At 54.7% G+C, this 13,861-nt stretch overlaps 1 protein-coding gene and 1 long non-coding RNA gene across 8 annotated transcripts in view; one reads left to right on the top strand and one right to left on the bottom strand.

Annotated features, from left to right (window-relative positions):
• Nucleotides 1-12,884, top strand: part of SAMM50 (SAMM50 sorting and assembly machinery component) — a 35,445-nt gene extending 22,561 nt beyond the window's left edge. For 4 of the 7 annotated variants that reach the window (XR_014845377.1, XM_021091403.2, XM_021091404.2 and 1 more), the window contains exons 12-15: nt 607-674; nt 6,095-6,241; nt 6,906-7,047; nt 12,697-12,884. Coding sequence is in view for 3 of the 7 variants with exons in the window: in XM_021091403.2 (XP_020947062.1) it covers nt 607-674; nt 6,095-6,241; nt 6,906-7,047; nt 12,697-12,742 (403 nt within the window). In the remaining 4 variants the exon portion in view is untranslated. Of the gene's footprint in view, nt 1-23; nt 1,113-4,777; nt 6,242-6,905; nt 8,909-10,555 lie in introns of all 7 variants that reach the window. The other 3 variants (XR_014845374.1, XR_014845375.1, XR_014845376.1) reach the window with 3 other exon arrangements.
• LOC146403088 (uncharacterized) lies at nt 1,777-4,994 on the bottom strand. Its single transcript, XR_014845384.1, has 2 exons — nt 3,138-4,994; nt 1,777-2,823 (listed from the first exon to the last, which is right to left on the bottom strand). It is a non-coding gene; the product is annotated as an uncharacterized LOC146403088 (long non-coding RNA).
• Nucleotides 12,885-13,861: the final 977 nt, after the last annotated feature.

Below are 13,861 nucleotides of genomic sequence, written 5' to 3'. Positions count from 1 at the left end.
CTTAACCCAATGAGTGAGGTGAGGGATCGAACCCGCATCCTCATGGGTACCAATCAGGTTCGTTAGCCACTGAGCCACGATGGGAACTCCTACTTTTAGAAATTTTAATGCATAATTTTTTCCTAATTTAAAGTCACTATAGAAAATACAAACCGCATTTAACGTAATTCACTTTGGGTCTATTTCCTTCTAGTATTATTTTCCTCTATTTTAAAAATTCAGATTATACTGTTATATAATTTGTATCCTGTTCTTTTTAAAAACGTAATTTTAGCTTAAGCACCTAGGAGGCCGTCTGAGGAGGCGCTGAGAAATAAATCCTTAGCCACTGCAGCGGGTTCCTGTGTGACGGGCTGTCCCCCCTCTCGGGTGCCTTGACCTCTCCTGGGTCCCCAGAACTTGGAGTGTTGCTTTCGATGTTTCGATCTGGGCTAGAAGTCTGGGTTTTTATGACATTCCCCATACTCCCGCGCATCTTGCGATTCCTGAAGCATTTTGCCGCGTGGCCGAGGTCGAGGACGGCCCCGTGGCCGGCGTGTCTTCCGCGCTTCTGTCGCCCGGCGACCTGCCCACCCGCTTCCCTCTGACGTCTGCCTCCTCTTCCAGGTTTTACCTCGGGGGACCCACGAGCGTGCGCGGCTTCAGCATGCACAGCGTTGGGCCGCAGAGCGAAGGTCTGTCGTTCCCCTCGGTACCCCAGACGGAAAGACCAAAGTTAGGGGCACGACCCGTTCCGAAAGCATGTGTGTGTTTACGCGACCACAGTAGTGGATGCCATGTTTCACATCCCAGCGAAACTGGCACCTGACACCGCACACACCTCACCGCAGGCATGGAAAGGGGCCTGTGGGGGAGGTGCTAGAAACTGAGGAAAGACAGCTAAGCAAAAGCTGCATGACTGCCAGCTGTGCCCCCCTCACCCAGAGAGGACCTGCAGGAGCGTTTGGTTGTTTAAAGGTGCATGTCCATAGATGCCTGTCTGGTTTGGTTTGGTTTGCATACTTCTAACCAGTTTCCCCTCGTAACGGAAAGACTTGTAGAGGAACAGGTACTTTTATCAGTTTTATTTTGTTTTGTTTTGTTTGGTCTTTTTGTCTTTTAGGGCCACACCTGCGCATATGGAGCTTCCCAGGCTAGGAGTCTAATTGGAGCTGTAGCCATTGGCTGCTGCCACAGCTGCAGCAACTTGGGATCCAGGCCTCGTCTGCAACCTACACCACAGCTCACGGCAACGCGGGATCCTTAACCCACTGAGTGAGGCCAGGAATCGAACCCACATCCTCATGGATGCTAGTCGGGTTTGCTAACCGCTGAGCCACGGCAGGAACGCCACCTTATCAGTTTTGATGGCTGCTTATTTCAGCTTCTCAACAAACTATAATTTTTTTACATTAATGGACTTTAAAAATTTGTTTAAGTATGTGTAAAATAGCTATTTTTTGGCCACACCCGTGGCACATGGACGTTCCCAGGCCAGGGATCGAACCCAGACCACAGTTGCAGCAACGCCAGATCCTTGACGCGCTGCACCGCGTGGGGCTTCAGAAGGAACTTTAATATTATAATAAACCAGAACATGCATTGTTATAAAAAGACTGACGAGTACAGTTAAGCATCACTTACGGTTTTGTCTGGGATAGGAAGTAGGAATAATTTTAGTAAGTCTTCTAAAATGCGTTTGTCTGCGCTGTCTGAGTCTTCCCCCACTTTACATTGTTCGTTTATGGAGGTTTAGTTGATTGACAGCATTACGTAAGTTTTAGGCGTGCAGCCTAGTGATTCACAGCTTTTAAAGTGTCTATTCCAGGGACACTGACTATAAAACATCAGCCCGGATAGTGGTCTTTACTTTTGAGAGCAGTTTTAGGTCAACCGAGCAATTGGGCACCAAGTACCGAGTTGCACTGTAGCGTCTCTGCTTTGACCATCTCCCGTCAGTGTGGGTCACTTGTCGCAGTTGATGAGCCGGCGCTGCTGTGTTATTACGAAATTCCGCAGTTCACATCAGGCTTCATTCTGTGGCATGGGTGTTGCCACAGCCGTAAGGGCGTGTCACCTCCCTCTGCAGGGTCACAGGGCGTGGTCTCCCTGCCCCGGGAGCTCCCCCCCTCCGCTCCACTGATTCACTCCTCCCTCCCCTCGCTCCCCTCGGCTCTGACAGCCGCCTACTTTCCTGTCTCCAGAGGTTTGCCTTTTCCAGAATGCCGTGTCGTTGGGAATCATACAGTGTCTGCCCTATTCAGCCTGGCCTTTTTGACTAAGCAGTATGCATTCAAGATTCCTCCGTGACTTTTTTTAAAAATACGTCTTAGATTTGTGTCTGCGTCTTTTTAATTGACGTGTAGTAAATTTACAGTATTCTGTTAGTTTCCAGTGTACAGCGTGGAGACGCAGCCCTTCCTGTCTTTCTCTAGCTCGATGGCTCACATCCTTTTAGCGCTGAGTGATATCCCACGGTACGGCTGTCCCGCAGGGGCTTCCTCCCTTGACCCACTGAAGGACGTTTTCCTTGCAGGACTTCCAAGTTTGGGCAGTTAGGAGTAAAGCTGGTGGAAACATCTCTGGGTAGTTTTTTATTGAGACACAAGGTTTCGCCTCGTTGGGCAAATACCAAGGAGCACAGTTGCTGGATTGTATGACACAGCTATGTATAGCTTTGTAAGTAACTGCCAGGCGGTCTTCTCAAATAGCTGTACGGCTTTGCATTCCCACCGGCCATGGGTCAGAAGGATAAACGCTCTATCATGTTTAATGGCTGCATATTTTATTTCACTGCAGTCCTGTGGTCTTTTCAAACCAAATCCCAACTTTTAGACGTTTAGACTCTTTTCTTTTTTCTTTTTTTTTTTTTTCATTTTTTTTTGTATTTTGTCTTTTTGTTGTTGTTGTTGTTGTTGTTGCTATTTCTTGGGCCACTCCCGCGGCATATGGAGGTTCCCAGGCTAGGGGTCGAATCGGAGCTGTAGCCACCGGCCTACACCAGAGCCACAGCAACGCGGGATCCGAGCCGCATCTGCAGCCTACACCACAGCTCACGGCAACGCCGGATCGTTAACCCACTGAGCAAGGGCAGGGACCGAACCCGCAACCTCATGGTTCCTAGTCGGATTCGTTAACCACTGCGCCACGACGGGAACTCCTCTTTTCTTTTTTCTTATGGTTATATAACAATGAATCAGTGAGTAACTTTACTGAATCTTCGTATGCATCTCTGAGTTTTACTTTATAATATAAAATTCTAGGTGTAGGATTGCTAAATCAAAGGATTTTGAGTATTCCTGAGGTTTTATCTTGCACTCAGGAAAGCTTGTCTCAGTTATACTCTGTCCAGCAGTGTGTGAGAATTCCTGTTTCTGGAATTCTCCTGGAATTTCACATTACATCAGAGAGTCTCCACGAGTTATTGAAAACTTCAAAAACATCATTTAAATGGACGCATGTTACTATTCCACTATAAAATATTCTATCTCGATTTTAACTGTTTTTTTTTTTTTTTTTTTTTTTTTTTTCTTTTTCTTCTTTTTGGCTACACTTGCAGCATGTGGCAATTCCTGGGCCAGGGATTGGATCTGAGCTGCAGCCACGGCAACACCAGATCCCTTAACCCAGTGTGCCAGGTTGGGTACCGAACCCACGCCTCCATGGCAGTCTGAGCTGCTGTAGTCGGATTCTTAACCCACTGCGCTACGGCAGGAGCTCCTTCCTTTGTTTTTAAACTGCTTTTTTAATGTGTCTTTTTCTTTTTTCACTGTTAACAAGTATTATGTAGTGCCTATATGAAAGTTTTAGAGGCTTCCATTTGCCTGGAAATGAAAACACAGTATTTAATGACTTACTCTAAAGGCCCTTGGTAAGACTCTCTGAGCAAGAATGTAGATTGCAGTAACTTTTTTTTTTTTTTTTTTTTTTTTTTGTCTTTTCAGGGCCACACCCGTGGCATGTGGAGGTTCCAGGCTAGGGGTCAAATCAGAGCTATAGCTGCCACCCTACACCACAGTTCACAGCAACGCCAGATCCTGAACCCGCTGAGCAAGGCCAGGGATCAAACCCACAACCTCATGGTTCCTTGTCGGATTCGTTTCTGCTGCGCCACGACAGGAACTCCACGCTGCAGTAACTCTTCACAAGAGCAGTCATGGCCTGAAACAAAGGACTGTTGATAGTAGCCTTAGACTGAAACCTGGAAACCCTACTGCCCATCAGCAGTAGACCAGGCAAGACCCTAGTGGGACCTTCACGCTGTGGAATATTACACAGCAAGGAGGATGCACAGCTTAGCGCACTGCATGGATGGCATGAAAACACGTGCCAGAAAAAACAGAGGGGGGACCCTGGATGATTCCGTCAGGAAGCTGGGAGACAGCTAAAGTGGTCCACACTGTGGGACGGCAAGTGGTAGTTGCACTTGGCCTGGGTGGTGGGTGGAGACTAGGAAGGGGAACAGGGCTGGGGTGGGGGCTCCTGTCTCCTCCTCTGGGTGCCTGTCGAGGGGTGTGTTCTGTGCCTGGAAGTTCCCTGAGCTGTGCACTTAGGTGTGTGCACTCTCCTCTGAGTGGTCCACACTTGAAGACAGTTTAAAACAGGTGCGCATGGAAGCCCGTCACAGGTTGACGTCCACTGTCAGAAATCCAAGGAGTTCCCGTCGCGGCTCAGCAGAAATGAACCCCGACCCATCTCCATGAGGACGCAGGTTCAATCCCTGGCCTTGCTCCGTGGGTTAAGGATCAGGCGTTGCTGTGGTGTACGCTACAGGCTACAGCTCCAATTCGACCCCTAGCCTGGGAACCTCCATGTGCCATGGGTGCAGCCCTAAAAAGCAAAAAAAAAAAAAAAAAAAAGGAAAAGAAATTCCACGCTACTGTGACAGTCGTCCAGGGTAGATACGTATGTTATGGTTCAGTGTGTGACTATCCAGGCATCAAAATCACATTTTCAGAGAATATGAAGTATTGGAAGAAAGTGCTTACAGTATATTAAAACTAAAAAAAAAAAAAGGACTGAAATGAAAGAAAGTTATGTATATACAGTGACTTGGATTTGATTTTCTTCATTCATTCTACTTCACTGGATGAAAGAACAGCAGGTGTTGGGTGGTTCTCTCTCACTGGTAGGAATTAAAGGAGAATTTCCTTTTTTTCTACTTCCGTATATTTATCAGATTTTCTACAGCAAGTATGTTATTTTCATGATTAGAATAAAATAGGTTATTTAAGAAAAGAGAGGGACACTTGCTGGGCAGTGAGAGCAAACCCAGTGGCCCTCCTGCTGCCTGTCCGGTCTTTGCTTCCTCAAGAGTTTCAGTTTTGATGGGGGCTGAGGAGATGCTGGAGTCTTTAAGTGAATAACCAGTTCATGCCTTGAGGTTAATCTGGGAGCCAGCCAGTATTTTTCTTTTTCACGGTCTGTCATTTTCCATTAAAGGGGACTAAAGCACGACACGAATGGTGTTTTGTAACAGTGTCAGCATTTCAGGGGTTTTCATGGTTGCTTTACTGTTCACGGCCATGTGTAGTTTGAATGGAACATGCATAGAACATTTTTAGACCCGAGGTGAATGTTACTCTCAGTGGACCGTCTTGAATTTGGGCAAAAAGTAATCTCTGTGCGCCCCCCCCCCAAAAAAAAGGACAGTATCCTTGTACCGTGAGTAGCGGACGCCCTGTACCTTCTGATGAATAGCACGCACAGACAGCTCTTTCCAGAGACTGCAGAGACATTTGCTGCATTTTGTGTCTCTCTGTTGTGGTCCGGACATTATTGCAAAATAACGCATCCCGTTCGCCCGGGGACAACGATCGGGTCACCGCCCTTGGTGGGAAAAGTGATGTCCCTTATTCCAAGCATTTCACAGATGATGATAAATGACTGTTTTCGTTCTTTTCTCAATCACACACTAGCTTCCCCCCCCCAGTTAAAGCAAATTATAAAACAAACCGGGAGAAAAAGAAGTGTTCTTTATGATGAGGCCAGCAGCAGTGGGAGCCAGAAGAGCAGCTGCCCAGCCCCAGCTCGGGCCCCGGGGGCGTTGTGTGCACAGGTGGGGCGTCAGCGGGGTTGTCAACCTTGTCTTGACCGGTGCTTCTTCCCTGACTAGGAGACTACCTGGGTGGAGAGGCGTACTGGGCCGGCGGCCTGCACCTGTACACCCCGTTACCTTTCCGACCCGGCCAGGGCGGCTTTGGAGAGCTCTTCCGAACGCACTTTTTTCTCAACGCCGGAAACCTCTGCAACCTCAACTATGGTAAAAGCTGGACTATTTAGCAGCCTCTCAGCACAGTCAGCCTTAGGTTTAAAAGCACAGGACACTCGTAGGTGTCTAAGGGTAGGGGCCATGCCTGCCTTAGAGCCCCCACAACACCCAGTCCGGTGCCCAGGATAGAGTCATTGGTTGAATGCATCTAACAGGAGGCAAAGTCTTCATCTGATGCTGGCTGGCAAAGGAAAATCTATTTATTCAGCAAACATTTCTCAAGCGTCGAGTCTGTGCCGGTCACTGAGGGCACAGAGCTGAGTGCGGCCTGGTTCCTTCCTCGAGGAGCACAGGGCAGACGTCCAACTAGGGGGCCATGGAGAGGTGTCTGGAAACCAAGGCCTGGCATAGGCCTTCCTGGTGTAGGTGGTCAGGGGTGGGAAGGTGCCCGTCTGGGCCAGGGGAACACAAGGTGCCAGGCCAAGGGGATGGAGAGGGCCTGCCTTCTCCCGGGACAGCTAGAAGTGAGGTCCCCAGCCCCGCCTCGCGGTCCGTCCTGACCTCACTTCCTGCATGCCTGAACATCTAGGCCTGGCTTTAAAGGTCGCCACAGGCCACACCGAGGAAGAGAGCCAGGGCTGGCCCAAGGACCGCCTGTGGGGGCGGGGGGCGGGGGGATGAGCTGTTAGTCTCACCCCGTTTTCTCTCTTTTCAGGCGAGGGCCCCAAAGCTCACATTCGCAAGCTGGCTGAGTGCATCCGCTGGTCCTACGGGGCCGGGATCGTCCTCAGGCTGGGCAACATCGCCCGGCTGGAGCTGAACTACTGCATCCCCATGGGCGTGCAGGGCGGCGACAGGTAGGTGCTGGGGTCCCTGCCCCAGGGACCTGGCACTTGGTTTTGGCCTCAGCAAATCATGGAACCAGTGCCTTTAGGGTTCAAGGAGAACCTGAATAGTGAGCCAAGGGAACGTACTGGAGTTTTCCCCGTGGGGTTTTTCTCCGTCCGGTTGGGATGAAAACCTGTGACGCATCTCCGTCCCCACCGACGCCGTGAGCGCTTATTCCCAAGAATCGGGGGCGCCGCTGGCTGGAGGTCTGGCTGCACGCGGGGCAGGGGTTACGGCTCCTGGGCGGAGAGCAGGCCGAGGCTTTGCCGGTGGGGACTTAGCAGGCCGGGGACCTCCTGCTGCAGAGAACGAGAGCCTTCTCTCTGCAGCAGGGACCCGCCCTCTTGGCCTTGCTCCCCCGTCATTTGCTGAGTACTCACTACCTGGATGAATGTGGCACAGGCCACGTACAGGTGTAGAAACTAATTCCATTTCTTAAATTATCGGTATGCGCTGTAGAAATTTTGAGAAGTTCAGAGTCACGATCGGATGTACCGTCGGCTTGGCCTCGTGTCCAGAATACCGTTGACGGGGTTAACCAGCAGGCATTTGTTTCTCACGGTCTCAAGGCTGCAGAGTCCAGGATCTGGGGCTGACTCGTTGGGTTCCTGGTGAAGGGCCCTCTCCTTCTGGCTGTGTCGTCCCCCCCTGCCACCCTGGGCGGGGGCAGAGGAGAGCGGGCAAGCGCTCTAGTGCCTCTTGTGACGGCACGAAGCCCGCCACGCAGCCCTGATCTTGGGTTACCGCCTCCAAGGCCACTTCACTACCCCTGAATGCCCCTCCGGGCGCCACGGCCACAGCCTGGCGGAGGGGCAGCTAGGGCCTCAGCAGCGGGGCCTCTCTCGTCCCCCGATTACTTCCCTGCCAGCGCGGTTCTCCGGGCCCCATGCTGACCTCGGCGGTGTTCCGTCTGTCCTCAGCTGCGGTGCCGAGTCACCGCACTGTGAGGTCGTAGTTTGTCCTCCTTCGAGGGCGTGCGTGGCCCTCAGGTGGGAGATGGTGTTTGGAAAGGCAGCCACCGTGGGGAGCTTCCAGGCGCAGGTCGCTGTGTATCCCCCAGGTCCCCCTGTGGCCATCGATTCAGTAGACTCCTCCCTCTCGGCGCTCACGGGGAGGCTGGCCCGGGATGTTGGGGCCCCTCCTCCGGCTCCAGCTGCTCAGACATCTGGCCTGTTCTTGGCACAGAGCAAAAGCTGAGTGTGCCCTGGTGCTGGGCCTGGCCGCCCTGTGGCTCTGTGGCCCTGGGCGAGTTACCGAACCTCTCTGGGTCTCTGTATCTGGAGAACAGGCGTTCAGGGCAGGACTGAGTGAACTAACACACTCAGCTCACAGGGCAGCAGGTTGTCACCGTGCTGTGTCTCGTTCTTGCTGCTGCTGCGCTACCCGTGCCCTCGTCCCACCAGCTGCTCGTGTAGGAAGCAAACCCTGTGCTGTTGTGGGGCCCCTCTGCACCCCCAGAGTCACTGCGCCGCTGCACCTGGCTGTTGGAGACCCGCCGCAGGCAGGATGAACGCTTAGGGCGGGAGGGCAACCCTTGCTACTTAGCTGAGTGCTCGCCTGTGGGAGACACATGCAAAGCACTTCCGACGGATGGGAACCGAGACGGCTCTCAGCGGCACCAGGGAGGGCCAGCCGCTGAGGCCCAAGTGCGTGCCGTGGCCTCTGTACCCGCCGCCCCCCAAGAGCCAGAACGCGCTGAGACCAGTGTCCCCACCTGGGGCGTACCTGCAGAAAGATAAGAATTCTCTTCCTCAATCAGACTTGAATGCTTTCTCTTTTCTTTTTCCTTCTTGGGGCTGCACCTGCAGCACATGGAAGTTCCCGGGCTAGGCATTGAATCAGAGCTGCAGCTGCCGGTCTACACCACATTCACCGCAACTTGGGATCTGAGCCGAGTCTTCAACCTACACCACAGCCCACAGCAATGCTGGATCCTCAACCCACTGAGTGAGGCCAGGGCTGAACCCACGTCCTCATGGATACCAGTTGGGTTTGTTACCACTGAGCCACCAGGGGAACTCCCACCCTTGAATTCTATACCAGCTTCCCCGTCTCAGAACGCACAGGCCGCCGCCTCCGCAAGGGTCGATGGCTGTGGCTTAACCATGCTTAGGGTTAGTCCACATTATACAGGTAACTGCGTGTAAATGTTTCTCACTACGTAGAAAGCGTGTGTAGGTGTTTAACCGCGGCCTCACTGTCCCTTTTACCCTAATGGCTGACAGTCAGCTCCCGCGGAGTGACCTCGGCCCCTCTATGCAGCCAGCCCCTGCCCTGTCCCTCCCTGGCTGTGTCCTGCAGGCTCTGGGCCTCCTGTCCTTGAGCCTGGGCGCTGGGGCCCACCCTGCCGGCGCCGCGGGCCTGCCGTCCGTGGCTGCAGTGTCATCAGAGGCCACTGGGTGTCGCTCTGCGCCCAGGATCAGCAGCACTGCCCTCGGGAGCCTGCGTCCTTCCTCTCAGGACCTGCAGAGTATTCTCCTCTCCTCTCTGCCTCTCTCGGGGTTAATTTTGAAAACCGTGTTTCAGATATTAATTTCAAACGCGGCTTCTTCCGGAAGGAGGAGCCATGCTGTGCCGGTGACATTTAAAGACCAGAACCGAAGGCCGCTCCCCTGCCCCCCAGGCTGCGCGGCCGTCTTGGGACCTCAGCACACGCCGCAGATGCTTTTGTGAGCAGCGAGTGAGCGTCCCAGTGCCCGGGGAGCGGCCTTCACGTGATGTGTGGCTTCATCTGAAGTTGGATCGTCAGAACTGGACTTCTGTGATATTCGAGTGACGTTGCAGGAGTTTATTGTTCATTTATAACATTGGGCGGCCACACTCTGGTTTCTCGTTATGTCGTGTAACGCTTTTGCCTTTTAAAATCGGGCAGCAAGCAGGCTGGGGAATGACATGTGTGCGAATCATCCACAGACCCACCCCCCCCGCCCCACCCGGTTAATGCAGTCGCTCTGTAATTAGGATTTCAGACCTTTGCAAACATGGAAACCGGTGTGAGATATTTGGTGAATTTTGTACTAGAGGTGGCTTATGGCACTGGTGTCTCTGGGCGCCAACGCATTCTGTCACCCTGCGTCCTACCGGGTGTGGTCCCTGGAGACCCGCTGGTGGCTGAGGCAGCTTACGGGGAGAGCGGCTCACAGTAGCAGAGAACGGCGAGAAGGGGGTCATGGCAGCTGTGGAGGGCGTGAGGGGGCCTCCTAGAGGAGGCGATGTTGGGAGTGAAGCTTCGGGAAGGACGGCCAGGGCTTGTGGAAGTGCTGGAGCCAGGTGGTGGCTGCACAAAGCGCCGGTGGGGGAGTTCCCGTCATGGCACAGTGGTTAATGAATCCGACTGGGAACCATGAAGTTGCCGGTTCCATCCCTGGCCTTGCTCAGTGGGTTAAGGATCCAGTGTTGCCGTGAGCTGCGGTGTAGGTCACAGATGCGGCTCGGATCCCTCGTTGCTGTAGCTCTGGCGTAGGCTGGCGGCTACAGCTCCAATTCAACCCCTAACCTGGGAACCTCCATATGCCGTGGGAATCGGCCCTAGAAAAGGCAGAAAGACAAAAAAACAAAAAGAAAAACAAACCACGCCAGTGGGCCCCAGCTCGTACTGTTTTGCAGGAGCAGGAGTGAGCTGTGGGGTGGCCCTGGATGCCAGCGGGGGCCCGTTCACTCTCACCCCCACCCGTCTCTGCCTTCCAGCCTCTCTGGCCTTTTCGCTTCTGGCACAGTCAGGGTCTTTGCGCTCTGGCCCTGCTCGGTCTCTTCACTGCTGAGTTCCCGTGCAGTGAATGCCGAGTCGGCGCCTGGCGTTCCTGAGTGCCAGCCGGCCGAGATGGGAGCCTGTTGAAGATAAGGGGCTCCTGCCACAGGGCCGTGCATGGGCCCTGAAGGCTTGGCAGCATCAGGGTGCTCGGGGCCCTGGCATGGCCTTGGTCAAGACCCCGAGGCAGCCCTGGTGGTGCCGAGTTGGAGGCGGTGAAGTGCAGGCAGGAGGCCTTCAGAGTGGCACAGCCAGGGCCACGGAAGGGGGAGACTGGGAGGCCCGGGGGACATGAGACGGGAAGGTGGGTGAGGCTGAGGCTGTCTCCTGGCACTCAGCCTCGTGCGACTCTGTGACACTGGTTTGGAAATTTGTAGTGGGTATTTTTTCTGTGACATGTTTATAGGGTTTCTGCACATAAAGCTTGCTTGTAAAGCTGCTTAATCTGTTTATAGTCCAAATAAACAAGCCTTTATTGGGAACCCTGCTTGTTTCTGGACCGCGTAAGCCCAGGGCTGAACTCATTTTTCTCTTGTAGCTTATTTTCAGACGTTTTTCTAAAGCGCGAATGTAGGCATGGACCAGTTCATGGACCCGATGGTATAACACACAGAAATAAATCATTTAGGTGTGAGCACAGCCCAGTCGTACAGACATGGGGCTTTGGTTGTGGCTCTTTGCCTTTTAAGGACAGTGGGGAGCTTCACTCAGCATCACAAGGGGCTGTGGCCGTCCCTTCCGGTCAGGCGACTTCAGCTGAGGCACTCGGTGCCTGAGCGCCCTGGACCTGCAGAAGGTCGCCCGCGGCAGTGACGATTCTCGGTCTTGAATCTCTTGGTTGATCAGATGTCCTGTCCCCTCGCTCACAGTCAGGTCGAAAAGGCAGAACTTAGGCCGGTTTCCCCAGGCCCTGAGTCCTGAGACGGGGCCAGGGCCCAGGCGTGACCTTAGAAAGCTCTGCTTTGCTCTGATCGAAGGCGCCCTTCTTGTCCGGCTTTCCTGGAAAGTGTCCGCAACCTGCAGGAACGCCGAGCTTCACAGCTGCTCGGTCTATTGCTGGTTGGGATTCAGGATGTTGTTTTCCTGTAACTCACGCTTCCTGGTGTTCAGGTCCCCAGTTTAGCCCTTTGTCCCACGTACAGCACTGGTCCTGCCCCGGAGGGCGGCCAGCAGGTGGGCAGCAGTGCCACAGGTGACCGGGCGCCTGCCCTTCACACGGAGATGCGCGGCGTCGCTGTGGAGTCTTGGGAATCCGGGTTCCCGGGCTGCAGCCCAGCCCTCGCCCCGAGGGCAGCCAGGGTGTGGAGACGGAAGCCCCAGGGGCCCCACGCGTCTGCTCCCGAGTTCTGGTCTGCTGCTCCCGCTGTGGGTGGTGCCATGGCCACACGCCCCGGGACCCTCCTGGGTCTGGGCGGCCCGAGCTCTGCCGGCCTCTCCGCTCCCTCCCGGCCTCCCTGGGTGCCCTTCCACGGCCACCCCTCTGCTCAGCGCTCTGCTCTGTGCAGAAGGTGCCTCGCAGCGCTCCTCTCGCCCTCTCGGGAGCCTTCTCTTCCCCCGGGAACTGTGCTCTTCATAAAACCTTTCTCTCCCGGGTCGTCCTTCTCTCTGGTCGCCGCTGGGTCAGGACTCGGGGAATGGAGGTGTCGAGGGGCGGGAAGGGGGGACCAGCAGAGGAAGGGGCCGCAGGGCTGGCCGACGAGCGGGCAGACGGGCAGACGGGCAGGAGTCGGAGAGGGGGAAGAGCCCGAGGGCCCCCCGCCCCCGGGCATCGCGTCCCGAGTCCAGAGGTGCTTGTTTACGGGGCTGGGAAGACGGGGGAGCAGAGCAGTCCGCAGTGTTGATTTCCTGCATTAAAAACCTTTTGTTTTAGGATATGTGACGGCGTCCAGTTTGGAGCTGGGATCAGGTTCCTGTAGCCGATGCTGAGGCCTCCGGCCCCTCCAGGAGCAACTTGCGGACTGGGCAGCAGTGAGTCACTTGGTGCCACACGCTTTGTCTCCAAACGACCGCAGTCCTTGTGGGAAACCACGTCAATAAATTTTAAAGACAAACACTCAACTGCCTCTTGGACGCAATTTGCTTTTCCAGCCAGTGTGACCCCCCACTGTGTCCCACCCCGAGGCTTCCCAGAGGCCCACGAGCCAGGGGACGGGACAGATGGTGGGGGGCTCCTGTCAGACAGCCCCCGACTCCATGTTCATCCCAGACTCTTTGGGGCTTGGAATCTGGTTCCCACGCGTCAGAAGCGATGAGCAGAGCCCGCTGACAGGGGCTGCGATGGCTCAGTCATCTCACCTGAGCCTCTCTGCGTGGAGGGAGGGGTCACAGGTAACGTTAGGGACCCCGAGGTGAGGGGGGGTGATGTGTTTCTGGAGGAGCAGCAGCGTCAGTCAGGACGAGTGAAGTGGCCTCCCGTCCCTGCTCTAACAAAGGACCACAAAGCCAGTGGCCTAACGCGACACAGAGCGGCCACCTTGCAGTCAGGAGGTCAGCATCCAGAAGGGTCTTCTTGGGCTGGAAGTCAAGGTGGCAGCAGGCCAGCGTCCCTTCTGGAGGCGCCGGGGGGTGTTTCCTGGCCTTTCCCAGCTTCCAGAAGGTTCCACGTCCCGTGTTTTCCAAGCCAGCAGCTTGGCACCTCTAGCCTCCTCGGACTCTGCCTCCCAGCGCCGTCTTTTGGGGCCGTTGTGGCTCTGCCGGGCCCTCCTGGGCCGTTCAGGTGGATCTTGCTCAAGGTCAGAGGACCCGCAGCCCGGGTTCTCGCTGCGATCTCAGTGCCCCCGCCGTGTCACATGACGTCTTCATAGGCTCCTGGCGCTAGACTGTGGACGTCGGTGGGGACCGTCGGTCTGCCTGACACACCCAGTAGCTCTCAGAGTCACATTTCGGGGTGTGTACCAAACTTAAACCTCCTTTGAATTCTTCTCAAAAAGCTGCCATAGGAAGACACCCAGGGATGCGCCCGGGGCCCGGAGAGGCCTCGGCCGGGGCGTTTACTGCGGGATCTCCTCCCTCCCGGCCACAGCCGAGTCCGCTTC

The sequence above is a fragment of the Sus scrofa genome, chromosome 5 (assembly GCF_054392235.1).
Source record: "Sus scrofa isolate SSC_HxYL_T2T_F1_AM1 chromosome 5, Sscrofa_HxYL_maternal_Yorkshire_Landrace_v2.0, whole genome shotgun sequence".
NCBI classification, from domain to species: domain Eukaryota; kingdom Metazoa; phylum Chordata; class Mammalia; order Artiodactyla; family Suidae; genus Sus; species Sus scrofa.
This window is presented reverse-complemented; position numbering and strand designations above follow the sequence as displayed.